The sequence below is a fragment of the Gymnoscopelus braueri genome, assembly GCF_963280865.1.
Source record: "Gymnoscopelus braueri genome assembly, chromosome: 22".
Taxonomy (NCBI): domain Eukaryota; kingdom Metazoa; phylum Chordata; class Actinopteri; order Myctophiformes; family Myctophidae; genus Gymnoscopelus; species Gymnoscopelus braueri.
The window spans coordinates 34,880,991-34,900,917 of NC_137624.1; the positions used below are offsets into that span (position 1 = coordinate 34,880,991).

Consider the following 19,927-nt stretch of genomic DNA (forward strand, 5'->3'; position numbering starts at 1 on the left):
TTACACTTACTGTATGTAATACAAGATCATGATGATCATGACTGACTCAACTAACACACACTGTTGACATGAATCAAAATAGCTGATAATGAAGAAAATTAGTATTTCCTGTAAAATAGACAAAGGGACGTTTCAGTCCTGACTGAGGGGGGTCATGTTGGGTGTTGTCATTTAGGTGAGTGACTGTCCAGCACCAATTATAAAAGCTTTAAAGGCTGCATACAACCTGGAGACTGTTGGACCATGTTGACACAGCACCCTCTAGTGAACTTTCAGAAGCACTGCAGGATACATGTTAAAAACAGGAAGTGCAGTGACCTTATTGAGACATTTGTCATTGGTCACTGGTCACTCACACACACAGCACACGCACATGCACGCACGCACTCTCGCACACACACACACACACACACACACACACACACACACACACACACACACACACACACACACACACACACACACACACACACACACACACACACACACACACAGGAATTACAATACTTGTGAGGACCAATACTTGTGAGGATAAACAATGTAGGCCTAATCCTAATCCTCCAACGCCAACTGTACATTTTCCTAATTGTAAGCTTAACTCGAACCATAAAACGCCATAAAATGTGTCCTCACAATGTCTATGTCACAAATTCTACTTGCGAGGGACATCCACAAGTTTAGCAATACAAGTAAACACACACACACACACACACACGCACACGCGCACGCTCGCTCGCATCCATAAAATTGCCTAACTATCCTGACCTATAAGTGGGATTATGGTGGCTCTGCAAAGACAACAGCAGAGTGAGGCATGTCTGCAGTTCCATTGTTAAGCCCTCATGCCCGGAAACACTTTTTTTTTTTGCAGACCGAGCCCTCAATTCAGCTTTAGTGCAGTAAGCAAATGGCTGTGAAGCTCTGCATGTCAACCACTGGTGCAAAATGTGCTATTTAGTGGCATTAAATCACAAAGACCCTGACAGTTTGCAGTGACAGTATAGGGTAGGTGAACTCAGTGGTGTGGAAGAAGTACTCAGATGATTTACTTAAGTAAAAGTAGTATTAACTCAATATACTGTTATGAGTAAAAGGCCTGTTTTAAAAATTTGACCTGAGTAAAAGTACACAATTATTGGCATCAATTACAGCACCAAAGTAAAAGTACTAAAATGTTTCTTGAGTAAATGTACTTAGTTACTTTCCACCACTGACAAATGCAGTGGCTGCTCTGTAATGGGGTGGTATAAAACCTGCTATGGCTTGAGTTATCCTCAGTTATAGTCATCCATTTTTTCTTCTTTCTTTTTCAGCTTGTACTTTGAACCCAATATCTCTCAAGTTCAGTAGAACAGCCTGCATTATTCTCTTCAGTTCACTATTGACATAATTGATTTCAAGCTCCACCAAATTTTAACTAGAAGGGATCAAAACTAAAGCCTACAAAAATGTGCAACATCACTAACTCTGGACGTCTGTCTCATTGACCATGTGTTTAACTCCATAAATGATGGACCTGCTAGCATTTAAAGTGCAGTGGTATTTCTTTGTTAAAGTAAGTGTTACATAGCTCTACAGTGTGTTCTGATAGTGATCATTGCTAGGGTGTTGTTCTCCAGCTCTTTGGTGAACAAAGCAAAACATTATAGCAAAACCTAATACATCAAAAACTCAAGAGATAAAAGACTCTAATCTAATGCTTGCCTGGAGATTATTGATTGATTTAATGATTGATTTGTTCATTTCAGTTGTATTTATAGCCTTTATTTGATCACATCAGTCCTGTGGAGGTAAGTATTTTCTCACGGCAGCAGCATAACATCTTGACAACACAGGACGTCAACGACCAAAACATTTCATAACATTTCCTATCCAGGCTAGGAAAAGAGAAGATGAGAGTTTGTAGAAAGAGATAAGAGACATTTGTTACTGTATTTACAGATTATTAACATAGTTCTGTGTCAGTGTTGGGTGTCGTCTCTGTCTGGCAGAAACCTTGTATCTCCATATTTCATCTTTGCTCATGTTCCCCCCCATAAATTAATGCCCTATTTCACACTATGACAGTGTCGCACAAGTGGGGGGCCCACTGGTAATAATATCCTCACGGCCCACCGCAGCCCACAGGTTGAGAATGGCTGCTACAGTATATAAAGTGTAAAGTGGCAGGCTGCAGTTCAGTAGTTTACATTTTAGTAATCTCACTTCAGTCCGTGGCTGGGACGTTCTGGCTGCTTTAGAGCAGTGGTTCTCAACCTTTTTTTAATTTCAAGGACCTCCAGTCCAGTTTGATATGCATTAGGCCACGGACGCCCATTTTATAAGATTTTAATCGCTGGGACCCCAATCTATTCCATAACATCCTCAGTGTTAATTGAACTCTGAGAGTGTACAAGTGGAACTAAAATGGACCCATACTGGGTCCATTTAGTTCCATTTGGTTCCTAAATATGAATCTTTTAGCTGGGGACCCCCTGGGACCCCCTTGGGGGTCCCCAAACCCCACATTGAGAACCACTGCTTTAGATTGTGAGGCTATAGACCTTGCATCTGCCTGGTTCGCTGTGAAGCATGGTAGAGTGAATTAGTGGACAGATTGCATTCACTGAAAACCACGTAGATACAAGTATATAAAGTATTGTGTTTTAGCAAATATTTTACAAAAATGTTTAGCAAAATGTGTAGTAAAATCTTTGGTCTTAAATTATATACATTCTTGCTGATATTCGCTCTACTAATAAACATCTTTCATTCAAAATAAGCAATCTCAGAAGTCAAAAATGAGTCCAACATTCTCAGTCTTCAAGTGACAGTCAGGAACTCCGATGGGAGCAGCATTCATGGCAGACCATAGATTTTCCTCAGTACATTCTTGGGTTAATCTTTATGGCGGTGGTATGCAAGAGCAAGGTCATGCTGTCTGTCTTTCTGTGTCTTGGCCTAATGTCCAACAGAAGGCCTTTTCAAACCCTTGTCCACAGACTCATAACAATCTGTGTTCATGTACCACGACTGGTCCAGTGATGTGTCAGTCATCTGGAATGGCTTCGTCCATCCACTTCATGTAGGCCACGCTGCCTTCCTCCACTAGAAAGCTGAGGAGCTCCGGGTTCTCATAGGGGTGGACAGACCTGGAAACGACACAGACATCTTGTTGACATACATATTCAACACAACCCCAAGCTTGTATGTACACTAGTGCAGTGGTTCTGGAATTGTAGGAGCTGAGGCATTACATTTAGTTTGACTCGGTTCCACAGATATGTAAAAAAAAAATAGCCGATCTACAAGCCGTTGTCTTTCTTAGGTAATATTTGACAATTTGGCCAATCTAGGTATTAAAAAGGTCTTAGAAGTCCTCTTACATTTTGATGCCAATACTTTTGTACTTTTACTCCAGTACATTTTTAATTCCGGACTTTTACTTGTAACAGAGTTTTTCTACATTGCAGTATTGATACTTTTACTTAAGTAAGAAATGTGGGTAATTTTTCCACCACTGCAACTCCTCCAAAATACAGAAGTTGTAAAAGAAAAAAAGAAACAGACTTGTATTGCCCGCATGAATGAACCCACCTCACATATTCCATGATTTTCTGTATCCTGGAGGTCTTCGTCTTCACCAGCTAGAACAGGAATGACATCTCAATTTGCTGTGAAGGTCAACCCAATATAATATACTGTACTATGAATGCTGTTTGATCACTTGTGAGGGCTTCAGTGCGCTTACCATTAGGATTTCTGTTGCATCTTGGACTTCCCCTTTCCAATAATACCTAAGAAGAGGCAAAGACCACAATGCATTAGAGAACTGCATTATTCACATGTAATGTAGTTACTCCTGACTTCACACATAACCTTTAGTTTTATGTGAAATCCTTCGAATGACGTCCTGACACGCAGGTTGTACAGTAATCGATCCATACGCAGCTATCTGTGACAGGCAGAGTGTCCTTGATTGACAGCTGGGCAATATTCTAAGGATGTTGTTCGTGACACAGTCACGCTGGTCCCCATATTGTCACGGAACCTGCAGTCCTCCTCTCGATCCCCCAAATAAGCAAGCAAACCTTTGGGGACAGAGCCTTCAGTGTGGCAGGCAGTCCCCACCCTGCGGAACTCTCTCCCAATGGAGATTCGCCATGCTCCAACACTGGACTCTTTTAAGGCTGCCTTGAAAAGACTCCTATTCTCTCAGGCTTATGGCATATAGTTGTTTGTTGTTTGGTTTGGTTGTTTGTTTGTTGGTTGTTGATTGTTTTTGTGTTGTTGATGTAGAGCGTCCTTGGGTTCATGAAAGGCGCTATATAAATTCAAGCTATTATTATTATTATTATTATCATATTCTCTGGTGTAAAACTGTCTCCATGCATAGGGCCGGTTGCTCTTTTCCACTGTTTAGATACGTAAGTGATAGATTAGGGTTTTTTATGAGTGCCATTTGTTCCACCATTATAGAATATAGTCCCCGGATGATGTATATCTGTAGTCGGAAGCAGGAAGGTATAGCATCTTCCGATTTGGTACCCTAAGTATATTCTGATGCCAATACTTTTACTCAAGTCAAATTTTTAATTCAGGCCTTGCACTTGTAACAGAGTGTTTCTAAATTGTGGTATTTCTACTTTTACAACACATTTTAAAACGTCAGAGTACTTTTTCCACCACTGACAATGACAAGCTCGTCTACAGTCTATCTGCAGTACGCTAAGCTTTGTTAGGACATTGTATTTCCCGATGTCATTGCTCACCTCAGTTTGCCCCTCCTCCGTGCCTTTCGGCCAGTGGCTGCTTGTTCATTTCAAGTTTATGCATTAACAGGGATGATAACCCATGCATACCAACATTATGCCCACTGTTGATGCAAACTAGCTCTTTGTTCCCAGTGTTTGGGGAGACACCAATGAAAGCATTTATATGCGGCCAGATCTCCTCAATTGTGGTTTCCCAGGCAACGAGTACTGAGAAGTGGAGCAAAGAAAAGAAAGGAGAGGGACACGTGTGTGTGTGTGTGTGTGTCAGTCGGTTAGTCATTAGTTTGTAAGTTCAGTGAGTTAGGAAAATAGTTTGCGCCTCAACAATGCAGGGATTTCTCAGGGGAGTGCTAAACCCCCAAATCATGTATACATAGGAAACAAATACTCAAAAGGTAGCACATCCGGCGCTCGAGTGGCGCTGGCTCAGTGGTAAAGTAGCTGCCCACCCACAGCTAGTCTGGGGGGTTCGAATCTGCCGGCGGAATCTGGCGGCACCTGTCAGTGGGGAGTGTTGGGCGGGAGGAGTAGGACGGAAGATTTGCGACGTCCTCCCGGTGGGGGCTCCTCACTCACTCACTGGCAGGTGAGCCAGTGGGATACAACAGCAGTGACAACACACAGAAATGTGTGTGGGGAGGAAATAATTTACATAACGACTAAATTAGGGATATAAAAAAAGATTTTTTTTTTTTTTTTTTGGGCTTTATTTGATAGATCACAGTAGACTGACAGGAAATGGGGAGAGAGAGATGGAGGGTGGCACGGAGCAAAGGTCGCCGAGCTCGGGATTCGAATTAGCAGCCTTTCGCATTAGCAGCCTAGGTGCCCGGAGCGCTACGCCAGCCGTCCGGGCCAAAAGTAGTAGATTTTAAGCCCAAAAACGTTACGTGTGAACATGCACCGCAGATTTAGTTATTATTTCATTTAAAAAAATGTGAGCTTGTAGAGCGGCTATTTTCAAATAGCACATGATATGATTCTGAAATGGTAATTCTGCTTGAGTACTTTACGGGCGGCAGTGGCTCAGGGGTAGAACCGCAAGGTTCCCAGTTTGATCCCGGGCTGGGGGGCTCCCCCAGAGTTAGTGTCAAAGTGTCCTTGAGCAAGACTCTGAACCCCTAATTGCTCCCGATGAGCAGGTTGGTGCCTTGCACGGTTTCCTCCGCCATCCGTGTGTGAATGGGTGAATGTAATGCACAATCTATGTAAAGTGCCTTGGATAAAAGCGCTATATAAATGCACCATTTACCATTTTTATTTACTTTGACTTTTGCTACTGTACTTTAAGTATATTGTGATGCAAATCATTTTGTACTTTGACTTCACCCTGCAGAAGACCTATAATGCTTGAAACGTTGGTAAAAATATATATATTTTCAAAGTCATTGCATCGTGGCTACGAGCTCAGCTGTGCGACCTCTTTTCTTTGCAATACTTTGACTTAAGTAACATTTTGAATGTTGGACGTTTACAGGACTCGTAACAAACATTTTCACACCGTGGTATTGCTACTTTTAAGACCTTTGCAGACAGGGTAAGATTGTTCAATCAGTTTTTACCGCATGCGAAAAGACGCACGAATCGAACCGGGTTCGATTGGGGAAAAAAACGCATCGCCGCAGCCACTTGCCGCACGGCAAATTCGGAGCCGGTGTGCATGAGGTCATAGAGAACCATGTGTTCTTTAAAAAAATGATATTGTCAGTTTTTTTCCGTGCGAGAAATCGCACCCTGTCTGCAAAGGCCTTTACTCAAGTCCTAATTAAATTCTGAGTGCTTCTTCCACCACTGGAGTTTGGTCAGTGTGAAGGGCTGTAGGAAAAGAAAAGGCCAGAGGGTAATTGGATCTGACTGGCATGTCTCAGCTTCACTGGAACTTCATGCATTTTGGATGATTCAGAATGCGCTGAGACGAAGCGGGGCACAGACAGACAGACAGGCAGACAGACAGACAGACAGACAGACACTATAGCACGGACTGGCCGTGGGCAGGGTCACACCTCACAACTCTCTGGTGCCCCACTCAGTGGTGTAAAGTAACTAAGTACATTTACTCAAGTACTGTACTTAAGTACAATTTTGAGGTTTTTTTTTTTACTTTACTGGAGTATTTCCAATTTTCAGTACTTTTACTTCTACTCCACTACATCTCAGAGGCAAATATTGCACTTTTACTCCACTACAATTATTTGAAAACTTTAGTTACTAGTTACTTTGCAGATATAAATGATTAAATTCTAAAACATACATTAACCACTTCAGCCCTATTTTATACCTTGGCTATTTGAAAATAGCCGATCTACAAGCTCACAACGCGTCGCCATGCGACGCGTTGTGAGCTTGTAGATCTGCTATTCTCAAACATTTTAGTACTTTTACTTTTGGTACTTTAAGTACATTTTGATACCAATACCTTTGTACTTTTACTCAAGTAAATGTTGAATTCCAGACTTTTACTTGTAACAGAGTACTTCTACATTGCAGTATTGATACTTTTACTTAAGTAAAACATTTGAGTACTTTTTCCACCACTTGCCCCACTTGGAAAGAGACAAAACAAAGACAGAGAGAGTGAGATGAATGGAAGGGTAGAGACAGACAGACAGACAGACAGACAGACAGACAGACAGACAGACAGACTTACATGGTGGAGGTCCGGGGCAGAATGTTAATGCTGGCAGCCATCTTTCTCTCCATGATCGCCCTGTAGAGAGATGCAGCGACACGGAGAGGGGAATGGGAGGGAGGGAGGGAATGAGCATAAATAAAAAGAAGAAAGAGGGTTAGAAATCAGCCATTCAATTGACACCAGTCGTTTATATCAGATGTTTTCAAAGTGGGGACCGGGGACCCCCCATAGGTTTCACTATCTCCACTGTTATCTCCCCACCTACAGTAAAGACTACAGTTGTAGAATGATGTACTAAATCTAATCTAACAAAAAACATCTTTCCTTAAGGGGTCCCTGGCACAATGTTCTTTCAAATGGGGGTCCGCAGCAACCTGACTCCGCCAGAAGGAAGAAGCTTGCTTCACACACTTGTTTCACAACCTACTTCCATCTGGGATCTCGGTAGCCTGACCGCTGAAGAGGGCAATCCCTTTTTTCAAGCTACTTGACAGGTGATTGGATGGGACCGTCTGTCTATCACCGTCTGGGCGTGCTAACTCCAACCAATCATATTGACGTGTCTACATTACGTATAGTAGCTGTGCAACTTGTGGCGTTGCTGTTCGTGGTAGCGGCCATGATGAATAGTGAAAGAACTACATGGAACAGGCGCTTCTCGATGGCATCGCGCCCGGTCTCGCCAAGATCCCGCCCGTGGCTGCCGCTGATTGGTTCGACTGGGCACGGGGTTGGTTAAAACTCCAATCTCTGAGCGATCCCAGATGGAGGCTGTATTAGAGTAAACTTGTGAACTCAATACCGCCTCATCTGGCGGAGTCGGGTTAGGTCTGCAGCCTAATGAGAATCCATTTTGGGGTCATGGACATGAGAACCACTGGTTTGTATTGATAAATGACTGGTAATTGGTGTGAAACTGTCACAGCGCTTCACAATGTGAAGCACTGTGACAGACAGTCAGTGTCCCAGAGCAGTGCAGAAGAAAGTGGACAATGATGAATTAGGAGATTATATGACATGATGCTTTATAACACTAACTAAAAGAAGCACTTTGTTACCAGTTTCTATGAAGAAATGAAATTTACATATCTGGCAACAATGGCTACATTCAAAGACCTTCTCGCTGTCTATGTCTCTCTCTATCTCTCTCTCTCTCTCTCTCTCTCTCTCTCTCTTCAATTCATTTCAAAAAGGACACTGTCAAAGCCAGTGTGAAATGAAACAATCAAAACTAGAGAATGCACAATTGAATTTAAATAAATAAATATGTAAATAGAGCTGTCACAGCTTGAAACTTTGCAATCAAATAATCGAAACTTTAAAATGTTTTCTGTTAATACTTATGATGAACGACATGTTAACACCTACAGAATACATTATGACATGTAAGGATAACTTGGTATAAAACTAAAAGAATAGCAGCCATTTTTTTCAACTATATTCAAAGTCACCTGTTCTGTTGTGTGTTTACAGTGGTTCCGCGTACCAAGATCAACACAGCTGTGCAGGAATACACATATGATTAGTAGACTTTTAACCCATTCAAACCGGGAACGCATCTGTGTAACCACTTCAACCATTATTTTATAAATTTGAACATTATTAACTCAAATCTTTGCTTCTGGGGGGGTCCCTGGAACAACATATTTTGAGATGGGGGTCCGCGGCCAAATACATATAATTTTGGGGGTCCTTGACATGGAAAAAGTTTGAGAACCACGATATCATAGCAACATATGTTTTTTTCAAAAAACTGTTAGGATTTAGAAGACATTTTGTAGAATCCCCAGAAGCAAAGATTTGAGTTACTAAATGTTACTAAATATATATATGTATATTCAAAGATTAGCACAAATGATCGTGATTTTCCCCCCCCAAAAATAGCAGATCTACAAGCTCGTAGCGCGGCACTCAGTGCCGCTCTACGAGCTTGTAGATCTGCTATTTTTGAATCGCCAAAGAAATCTTAAAATGACACACAGATGCGTTCCCGGTCTTAATGGGTTAAGGTGGTCGTATTCCACATCCTTCTCCTGTCACAACAGCTCACACACCTTGCTGCTGTGTTTGCACATCGCTGTACTACACCCAGCAGAGATACGGGAGGTATTTTCTTGTCATTAGTCATGTTTTCAAACTGTCTTTGGATGTCTGTGATCTGTGGGAAGTAGGTTTGTGTCTCTGATGTCCTGGTACAGATGACGGGTAGTGAGAAAGAACAGCTGCGATTTCCACCACAACTTCCCACCATCTCTCTCTCTTTCTCTCTCTCTCAGCAATATGGTAAATAGCCACAGCTCAACTACTGTACATGCAGCTAAAACTCTAAAAGAGCAGTGGGGAGCAATACAGACAGAAACTCTGTTGGTTTAAAGCCTAATTTATACATATGCGCAATACTGTTTTATCAAGTGTTCTTTGGCAAAAAAAACTTGGTAAAAACTATTTTATCTGAAAAAGTAATTGCTCCAACGTGCCAAACAAAAATTACATCAAAACACTTCATCGTGACATTTTGTTAAAGTCTTGTGAGATCAAATATTAACCTCAAGGCTTGAGAAGATACAGAAAGTTAAGTCTAATCAACCACATAAAGCTTATATCAGGTGTCGGCATGTTTGCCTCGAGCCAATTTGATTCTAAGCCATAAGATGGCAGGCCAGAACATAATCAATGGCCAATCCAAGAACTGAAACCTGCCTTACACAAGAGTAACTATATTGCAATACAAGTTAATAATTAGGATTTGTGTGGTATAACTACATACATACTGAGAGAACTGTGTGTGTAATCAAATGTTACAGGCATAGATAGAAAAGTAGATAGAAATGAAAAATAGAAAAAAACGTTTTACATGGAGACAGAAAGACATACCGGTACATTCATGCTCAACTTTTCTTCTTAGACACATAGAGAAACAGTGTATTGTTTAAGGTAGGGATCTTCAAAGTGTTTCAGGCCACAGACCTCTTAGCTGAGAGAGAGATGAAGCAGGGACCCCCCCACTACATATTGTATAAAGTTGTGTCTTTTTCATAGATTCCATAGATTTGTTTGACTGCACTATCATCAGGGTATGTTGGATTCATGTTATGTGTATTTTCAGACAACCACTAAACCCTCAATATTTAATAAACTTGACTGTTTGCTCTGTATTTGGTCTGCTCTTTTTTTCCCTCTAAACCAAACCTCTTTGCTGAAAATAGCCGATATACAAGCTCACAAAGCTTGTAGATTTGCTATTTTCTGCTAATGTTCCCCTCAGAATAGGGATTCTAGGGTTTAAGTGACACGGAGGAGAAAAAAAAGTTCTTCCAGTGGGGTAGATTTTCTATGTGGACATTATAGCCTATAGGTGGGACTGTTGGATATTGTGTAAATTCTTTACAAAATAATTTGCTGGGTCAGATATTATCGCACACAGACAGGCCAGCTCTGGCCCACAGGCTACCTGTTGCCTACACCACAAAATTGGCCTGTAGATCGGTTATTGTTTAACAAAGGTTCACCCCAGAACAGGGACACTAGGTTCCATGTGGTTCAGTAGGTAGGAGTGGCGTGTTGTTGGCATCACACAGCAAGAAACAAGGTCGTCTAGCCTCTTTTACAATGCACTAAAACCCCAAGGGAGATGGATTACTGACTAACTGGTTTAGAACCGTGTGTATCCCGTTAGACAAGAACTCTATAACAAAAAAAAACAGATCATAACACATCAGGCTAGTGGGGAGGGAGGTGTATCACTCTGGTGGTATGCAGTATAAAAATATACTTTTATTTATCCAAGGCTATCATGATGGTTCCATCTGGCTGGACGTTTTCCGTCAGCTCAGATCAGATCGGCTGAAGGTCGGCCAGATGGAAACATCATGATAGCGTGGAATAAAATAGAGTTTATTTTTATACTGCTGCCAGGGTGATGCACCTGGCACTCCCTCCTCCCTGATTGTTATGGTATATTTCAGGGTTGACGTGCTTAAAGCGTTATCTGTAATGATTCACTCTCATCTGTGTAAGCACAAACCCGTAGATATACTTGTTGTGAGGCCATGGTCACTGCTTTATCAGAACACTGTATGACCAAATGATACGTTGAGATGCAACCGTTGAAGTAGATGGTGCATTTACTAAATGGTAAATTACAGTAGTGTTATCATCCTAAGCGCTTTACAACGTGCATTACATAGTAATACATTCACACATACACACACACACACACACACACACACACACACACAGACACACCGACGGCGGAGGAAACAATGCAAGGCACCAAACTGCTCATCGGTAGTAGTTAGGGGTTCAGTGTCTTGCTCAAGGGCACTTGAACCTTCTGATTCCCAAGTGGCCACTCTACTTCCTTTTTTAGGAAGGTTTAGGCATAGTTTACTGAGGTTACGTTTAGGAATACCAGGTGAATACCGCCGGATTTGCCCCGGGGCGACTGTGTTTTGCGGCGAGCGTTTTGGTATTCACTCATACACTATATATATACATATATACACATACTCAAGAAGCTGTAAGTTGGTGTGTGTGTGTGGTGTCAACAGATTACGGTACCTGCCGATGTCCTTGGCCGCCTGCTCGTTGGGACAGTTGACGAGCAGGACAGAGTGGTGTCCTGGCAGGTAGCTCCCAGTGAAGGCAGAATGAAGCTGGACCCCCACGGACCACAGGCCAGGGTACATGGACACGCACAGGACCACGAGCTGTCAGACGTAGGAGAAACAATCACAACCGTATGGGACAATTCACTATTTTGTTTCCCTTTCCGATACCCATAACTTGCGTATCGGTCGATACCGAGTTCCGATCCGATACCCATGTGTAATTTAAAAAATAAATCTAGGACAGTGGTTCTCAAAGGGTCCATTTGGTTCCATTTCTACACTCTCAGAGTTATGGGGGTCCTTGAAATAAATAAAAAAATGTGATAACGTCAACTGAAGCATTCAAAATACAAAATAATCACTGTAGAATAGATGATATATCATCATGTGATACATTATGTGGTATCGTAATGGCATAGACTGGCATACTCGCCGATACCAGTATTTAAGGCAGTGTCGGTACCTGTTCCGATACTGGTATCTGTATCGGAACAACTCTACAATTCACCACCTCACCATACACATCTCACTCGAACCAATTTAAGGCCTATAAATGTCGTCATGTGACAAATAGCTGTTATAAAAGCCACATGGTGAGCTTGTGGATCAGCTTTTTTTTCGCTATCTTGGAGAATGAGAAAGATCTTGGAAAGTTTTGGACCATTTTGGAAATGTTTTGATTTGAACATTTTCACCTGGAGCCTAATTGGCATGCCCATTGCCCAAAACATTGACACCGGCTTGAAAGTGGTTAATAATCCACTAGAATGCGAGTCAAGGTGAAGTTTGTAGCTGGTCAAGAGGTTAGGTATCATGTATCGTGATTCTCTAAATGTTTTATATTGTACTGCTATTGTATTTATTCCCATTTTATTTATTTTGTGTTTATTTATAAATGTTATGTAAAGCAATGTGTAACCTTGTGTTGATAAGTGCTTTAGTTATTATTATTATTATTATTATTATTATTATTATTATTATTATTATTATTATTATTATGCTCTCAGGAATGCCATGTGCTGACAACAGCTGTCTTATCATAAAATTATGTCACCTTCTGTTGCAGCTAAATGAGAACAGGGCCTGTTGATGTAGTAGCAATTTACAATGTGCTTTTTTTTCTCGCTCTGCTTATTGATAGTCTGATGAAAATCATGTGCATACAATATATCATGATGATGATGATGTAGCCCCCCATACATCATCTCTTAATGCTTAACAACATCAAAGCCTTGGACATCATGGCTCTAGGCTTTGAAACATTAATCTGTGGTTAAGGAAATATAAATTATTTACCCACACAGCTATGATGTATTATAGTAGACTGTGAATAGGCTATTTTTGTTTACTTAATTGAAGTAGTGAACATTTAGGGCAACAACTTAACAGAAATCTCCCTCCCCCCAAACTATTTACTGTACATACTGTATGTTTTATTGCTACTCATGTGGACGATGTCTTGTATATTATTGTATTGTATTGTCTTTATATGACTAGATGAATTGAACACAGGACCACAATGGAAACGACCCCTTAATTAGGGCTTTTTGTGTTATCCTTTTAGCGTGCCTCTGTGCTTTTTTGCAAACTGTTACTTAACTAAAGTAGTGGACATTCAGGTTATCATTCACATGGTTGATGTAACTTTATTGATGCTGTTCTTAATCTTATTATATAAGAAATTGTAAATGATAAATGAGCTACAAAAGCTGATTGTTATAGTATAGGCTACAAAACGTAATTTATTATAATAGTAGGAGCTGGTTAATTAACCCTCGTAGGGTCCTCGGGTCCTTTTGACCCGGTTTAACATTTTCAACATGAATTAAACGTATGTAAACATTTTTTTGTTCTCTATGAAACTTCTTCTATTTGCCTTATTTACTGTACTAAACATGTGATATGAAAATGAAAATTTTCATTTTCATGAAAATGAAAATGTTCACACAGGGCCTTCGGGTCAAAGTGACCCGAAGGCCCTGGGTGTGACTAAAACACGAAGACCCTACGAGGGTTAAAGATGGTGGAGATTAAAGGCAACAGTTTAACATTCACTGGGTTGATCTAAGGCTAATATGCTGTTATAAAAATCTAATTATACAGGAAATAAGAAATTATAAATTATTGAGCTACAAAAACTGATTGTAATAGGCTACAAAACATCATTTATTATAGAAATAGGCTATGTTTGGTTAACTAAAGATGGTGGATATTCAAGGCAACAGCTGCATGGGTTGATGTAAGGTTATTTATGCTGTAAAATAATAACTTTTCCAAATGAGAAATCCCTACAAAACTGTGAAGCCCATATCAAACACTCACTAGTACTTACCTAGCCTTGGATAAAGAATATTATACAACAGGTAGTTCCGACCAAGCAATCTGATTGGTTGAAATAGCTTTCTAGCCGTGATTCAAACCAGCATCATATCACGGGCCTAATCACATTAAATAAATCACTCCGCACTGCAGTGCAGTCCGCACCTGATTAGACCATATATGACACAGCTGTGCTGTGAAGTCACGCTGTGACTGTCCCACGTAGGAAAACAAACAGACAGTACCCACCGCCGCCACCGGGCGGAGAACAAACAGCTACGCAAGATGGACTATGTTGTTAATTTTGACTTATTTGGTGGACTTACTGTTGATCAATGGTTAGAAGAGAGCACACTAAATCGCCTAAAATCCTATAATAAAAGGAATAACTGGAAAAAAGTGTGCTTTATTTCAATGGTAACATCCATACTGTATAAATATCCTCCTGTGTTAAAGTAAAATTACTCCCATTTCGTTAACAGTCCAGTGTATGTTATACTTTATCGTACGAAGGTATCGCACGGCAAAAATAGCCGATCTACAAGTTCACAAGGCATCGCCATCTTGACGCGTTGTGAGCTTGTAGATCAGTTATTTTGGCCACGTAACACGATCGTACGACGGAGCATATAGCCTACTGGAATCAGCTGTGTTGATGAGACGAGAGTCAGAGAGACAGAGTGCTGCGCTGCCACAGGGACTATTTTGTCTCAGTCAAATAAACTCTTCTCTTTACAGGGAAACGGATAAGCGATTTTTTTAAATTATGAATTGCCCCACAATATGAATACATTTGGATGTGTTTTGTTGGTAACTGTTGTATAATCGCAATATTACACTCGAGGGTGTGCTTTACCTTACATTATTGTCACTTCTGTGATGCGGACGCGGAACTCGGCTGCGCCTCGTTCCTGGACCGCATCACAGGCGTGACAATAATGACGGTAAAGCACACCCTCTCGTGTAATATTGCTTAATCATAGATGTCATAGACTTTTACTTTCGTATCATATATGCAAATGTAAAAATCGGGGGGGGGGGTATATAGTCTTGATCCAAGGCTATATATACTTACCAAACAAAATATGAAAAACCTCAAAAACAACGATCGAAGGTTGGAGTGAAAGCATAACTCTTTCAGATGACATCTCTGGCACATCCACTCCTTTATTCTACCCATGGCAGACACTGTCATTCCTATACAGACCCGTTAGAAATAAGATGACAGTCTGTGTTCAACTGGTTATTATTCCATTATTCCATGCAGAGTTGCTTTTAATCCCTTCTTCTTATAACAAGCAGCAGTAAAGTCCAAATAAGTACCTGTTTCGTGAAAGAATAAGTAAATAAAGTTAACTTGTAACAGTGTAGTGAGTGAGTGTTATTTCCACTGACACTAGAAGCACTAGAAGCAGGTCTGTCGCTCTGTTTGCGGTTTGTACATTCGTCGTACAACCGAGCCGCGCACCGAAAATAGCAGATCTGCAAGCTCACAGCGAGTCGCTTCCACGATGAGTATTGAGCTTGTGGATCTGCTATTTTTGGTGCGTGACGGACAGGGGATAAATCTCTGTCGTTGCGATTGGTCGCTTATCACTTCCTGACACGCCCCCTGTCCAATCAAAGGGCTGGGTGGGATTTTCTTCTACCGTGACTCCTCCCCCTCCCTCCTCACCCCCCAGGCTGGCTGGGTCATAATCGGCTTTATTGTTTAATAAACAGAAGTGGTTTTTTTTAGGACAGCTTTAGAATATAGAATAGAATAGAATAGAAATAGAATAGAATGGAATGGAATGGAATAGAATGGAATATAACATAATAGAATGGAATGGAATGGAATGGAATATATAATATAATGTAATATAATATAATATAATATAATATAATATAATACAATATAATATAATATAATATAACATAACATAACATAACATAACATAACATAACATAACATAACATAACATAACATAATCATATCATATCATATCATATCATATATAATAAAATAAAATAAAATAAAATAAAATAAAATAAAATAAAATAAAATAAGAATAGAATAGAATAGAATAGAATAGAATAGAATAGAATAGAATAGAATAGAATAGAATAGAATAGAACAGAACAGAACAGAATAGAATAATGATGCATTTCGAATATTGTTGAAACTCCCAAGATGGACTAATAGTGCAAGTGAAATGTTTGTGACCAGTAATGTACCCACCTTTCATGCTGTATTGAGGCATTGTATGTATATATATGTATTATGTATATGTATGTGTAGACTGATGAAGTCAAAAATGTGTTTTCTGGAAATCCCAGCAATGTTTATTGTGCTCCATGCATGAGATAGAGTTGTTAACCACGTCCTCAAAGCACACGGTCACACCTGCCCACACATGTCTCAGAAATACAATACTTGGAACCTGCTACTGTATTGTTCAAAGTATTACACTTCCTTCCTTCCTGCCATGTACAAGACATAGGCTACCGTACAATATATATTTGTGACTGGCCAGTCACATAGGCACAATGCACAAGACATAACCTCACACACACAGACAGACATACAGAGACACACCGACACACGCACCCACCCACGCACGCACGCACGCACGCACGCACGCACGCACGCACGCACGCACGCACGCACGCACACAGTGTGAAAGACCATGTATCTATCAAGTGCACAAGTCATATCTGCAAGTGCAAAATTGTTCTGAGGTGGAGAAAATAATGTGTAAAAGAACAGCATTTTAGGTTGAATTCAAACGCAAGGAGGTGGTAATTATCATCCACTGGGACCCCAAAAGATGCCCCAATAAATAGGCTAAAGCAAATACTGTAGTTATAATAACAGAGAAGTGTCTTGTCTTACCTCAGGTAGCCTACTTACCACACCGAATAGGGTACTAATGTATGTGTAAATATGTATATAATTTGTTTATTGGTCTCTCTCCCTCTCTTCTCCTTGCCCCACCTTCTTCTTCTTCCCTTTTCTATTATGGAAATAATGAAAACCACAGAGCTTGCACAAACAACTAATTCCACCCACTGTTTTACACCTGTAAACCTGTGATGTGACAATAAAGTTGATTCTGATTCTGAGAAGTGTGAAGTCAGTCATATCCACCATATGAAAAGCCTCACTGGTAGAGGAACAACATCCTTATCTATTAGCAGCTTAGGGGTGTTTTATCATGTGAGCAAATTCAATAAGGCCTGAAGTCAGTATCCAGATAGCAAGCATAACGTTTGTCTGCCGTTGGACGTTGGGCCAACGTATGCTTTCTATCTGGGTTACAGAGGGTTAGATCCCAGATCCCAGATGACAAAACTTGACATAAATCTATATGAATGATTTCACACAGACACAATACTAGAGGGAGCAACCATGATATACTGTCAAATAAACTGTTAGGCCGATATAGTGCGTGCCAACAACTCGTCACCATGTGGGGGCGTGGCATAGTAGATGCAGACATACTTGAGGGGGGGCAATGTTAAGTCAACCTGTTTTATACCCCTCAAAGATGTCCGCCGCTACCAAATGACACTTGTTGACGCCCCCTTCAGGATTTTTGGCACGTTTATCAGAACTCCACAGGAGCACCGGTTTATTAGAAGAACAGGATAGCAGAATGAATGAGAACAACAACAATATGCAGATGTGCTGTCTACCACACTTGACCGACATGAATACCGACTCTTCGGTCAATGATGTCACAGCTGGTTGTAGGAGCATTCCTATTGGCTTCAACGTCTGTCATTCAACCTGTCATAACCACGGCCTCTACAGTGGGCCCATGTGACTGTTTGCCTCTGAGTGTGCCTCTGCCCCTCCCTTGCTCTGCTCCATGAGTCTGATTGGCCTGAATGCCGTCACCTGTGAGGACCAGCTGAGCCTGGTTTGGTGACGAGCTGCTGAGACTATAAAGACTGTGTTTCTGTGAATGTACAGTGCTGGGTCATAAGATGTGTGTCAGGTCCTCTGTTATGTTGCCAGTGTCTTGTTATGAGTTCAGTTTATTGTATTAGTTACCAGAGTGTTTCTGTAAGTTATCATTATTGTCATGTGTCTTTATTATAAGTAAACTTAAGTTGGTGATACTCATCTCCTGTGTTTGTCCAGCCTGATCTCCAGAGATTACCGTAACATTGCACGGAACGAGTGCACTTCATTCCGTGGATAGCCGCCTCGGAACTCCCGAATTGCGTGCATATGTACGGCGAGTCCCACGGTGGGCGTAACCAGTCGCAACCCGGAAAAACCCGGAAGCAGAGCAGTCCCCACAAAAAAAATTACGATTCTGTGCCTATCGGTACATAACTCAAACCGCGCTGAGTAGGCACAGGCGAACGTCCCACCGTTCAGGACGGCAACTCGGTCGCCTTAGCTCCCTCGGTGGTCCTTCACGGGGTGACAGTTCGCCTGTGACTGCGCGCCTCCGAAATGGTTTTGTCACAAAGGGAGCGCCGTACCATATGCACGCAATTCGGGAGTTCCGAGGCGGCTATCCACGGAATGAAGTGCACTCGTTCCGTGCAATGTTACGGTAATCTCTGGAGATCGGGTTGGTTTGTCTGAGTTCCTGCGCTTGTGTCCTACAACACCAGTTCCTGACACAACCAGTATAATCCAATACCTTGACATCTCCCCTTCAATTTATCATCCCTCTGACCTCTCAATAACAGGGTTACAATCAATCAACAAGAACTCTTACCCAAAAGCTTGTGACATCTGAACATCAATATTACTTTAGCAGCTTGGCAAAATCAACACCTTGACAGGTACCACCCAAATTTAGAACTAACATGGGAAAAGTCTCATTATACTACTCCGGTCGGGCGCCGGAAGTGTCGTGAAAGCGCGGCGTACGGTCGAGCGCATTCAAGAACAACAAGTTGCATAGTGTTCTCTCACTGTAAACATCAGATCTCTCCAGAAAAAAAGAAGAAAAAAAAGCTATTAAAATACGCGATTTAAAGCAAGAACCATAGGCGCAGGTTTTTAACTGTGGTGAATCCATTATGGAGTTATGTAATTTCTGCACTGTACCACCTGTCCAGGATATCATAATGTCATAATAAAGGTAAGTTTAGTAAAGTGGGACGAAATTCTCCTTTAATGTCTGACTGTAAGTATTCAATCAATAAATCAAACAACAGGAAGATAATCAAACAAACAAACAACTTTGCCCAATGGCCAGTCACGTGCACACAAAGGAGCCAACAGTGCCCGAGGACCTGACCTGCATGCCTGATTGCCTTCATAGCATGGCTTTTTTATGCTTATATAATTACTCTCGTTTATATCTCTCTTGCCAACCCACAGTTGTTCTCCACCCTGCTCTCATTCAACACAAAGGCTTGATTAGGTTGTTTTGTCCCCCCCCCCCCCCCAGATAAGCCTGGTTCTAGCAGGAAACAAGGGAACTGGGCCTGGCACGCTCAACTCAAAAGTCTAAGTATAGTGGTTTGCTGACCCCAAAAGGCACAAAAATAACAAATTGAGTCGTCAGTTCGTCAGCACCCGTCCCGCATCACGTATGTCTTTCTTTATAACCACTTAAACCCCAGCAGCCTTATTGCGGGGAAGGCTTTCGCAGGAAAAT

The 19,927-nt window shown here is 41.2% G+C and overlaps 1 protein-coding gene across 1 annotated transcript; it reads right to left on the reverse strand.

The window, feature by feature from the left end:
* Window positions 1–1,795: 1,795 nt before the first annotated feature.
* LOC308078437 (protein CutA homolog) lies at window positions 1,796–15,681 on the reverse strand. Its single transcript, XM_080419602.1, has 6 exons — window positions 15,391–15,681; window positions 11,947–12,095; window positions 7,402–7,461; window positions 3,731–3,776; window positions 3,577–3,626; window positions 1,796–3,131 (listed from the first exon to the last, which is right to left on the reverse strand). The coding sequence occupies exons 1-6, from the start codon at window positions 15,508–15,510 to the stop codon at window positions 3,029–3,031; spliced, it is 528 nt and encodes a 175-aa protein (XP_080275728.1). The 5' UTR covers window positions 15,511–15,681; the 3' UTR covers window positions 1,796–3,028.
* Between the last annotated feature and the right edge of the window lie 4,246 nt (window positions 15,682–19,927).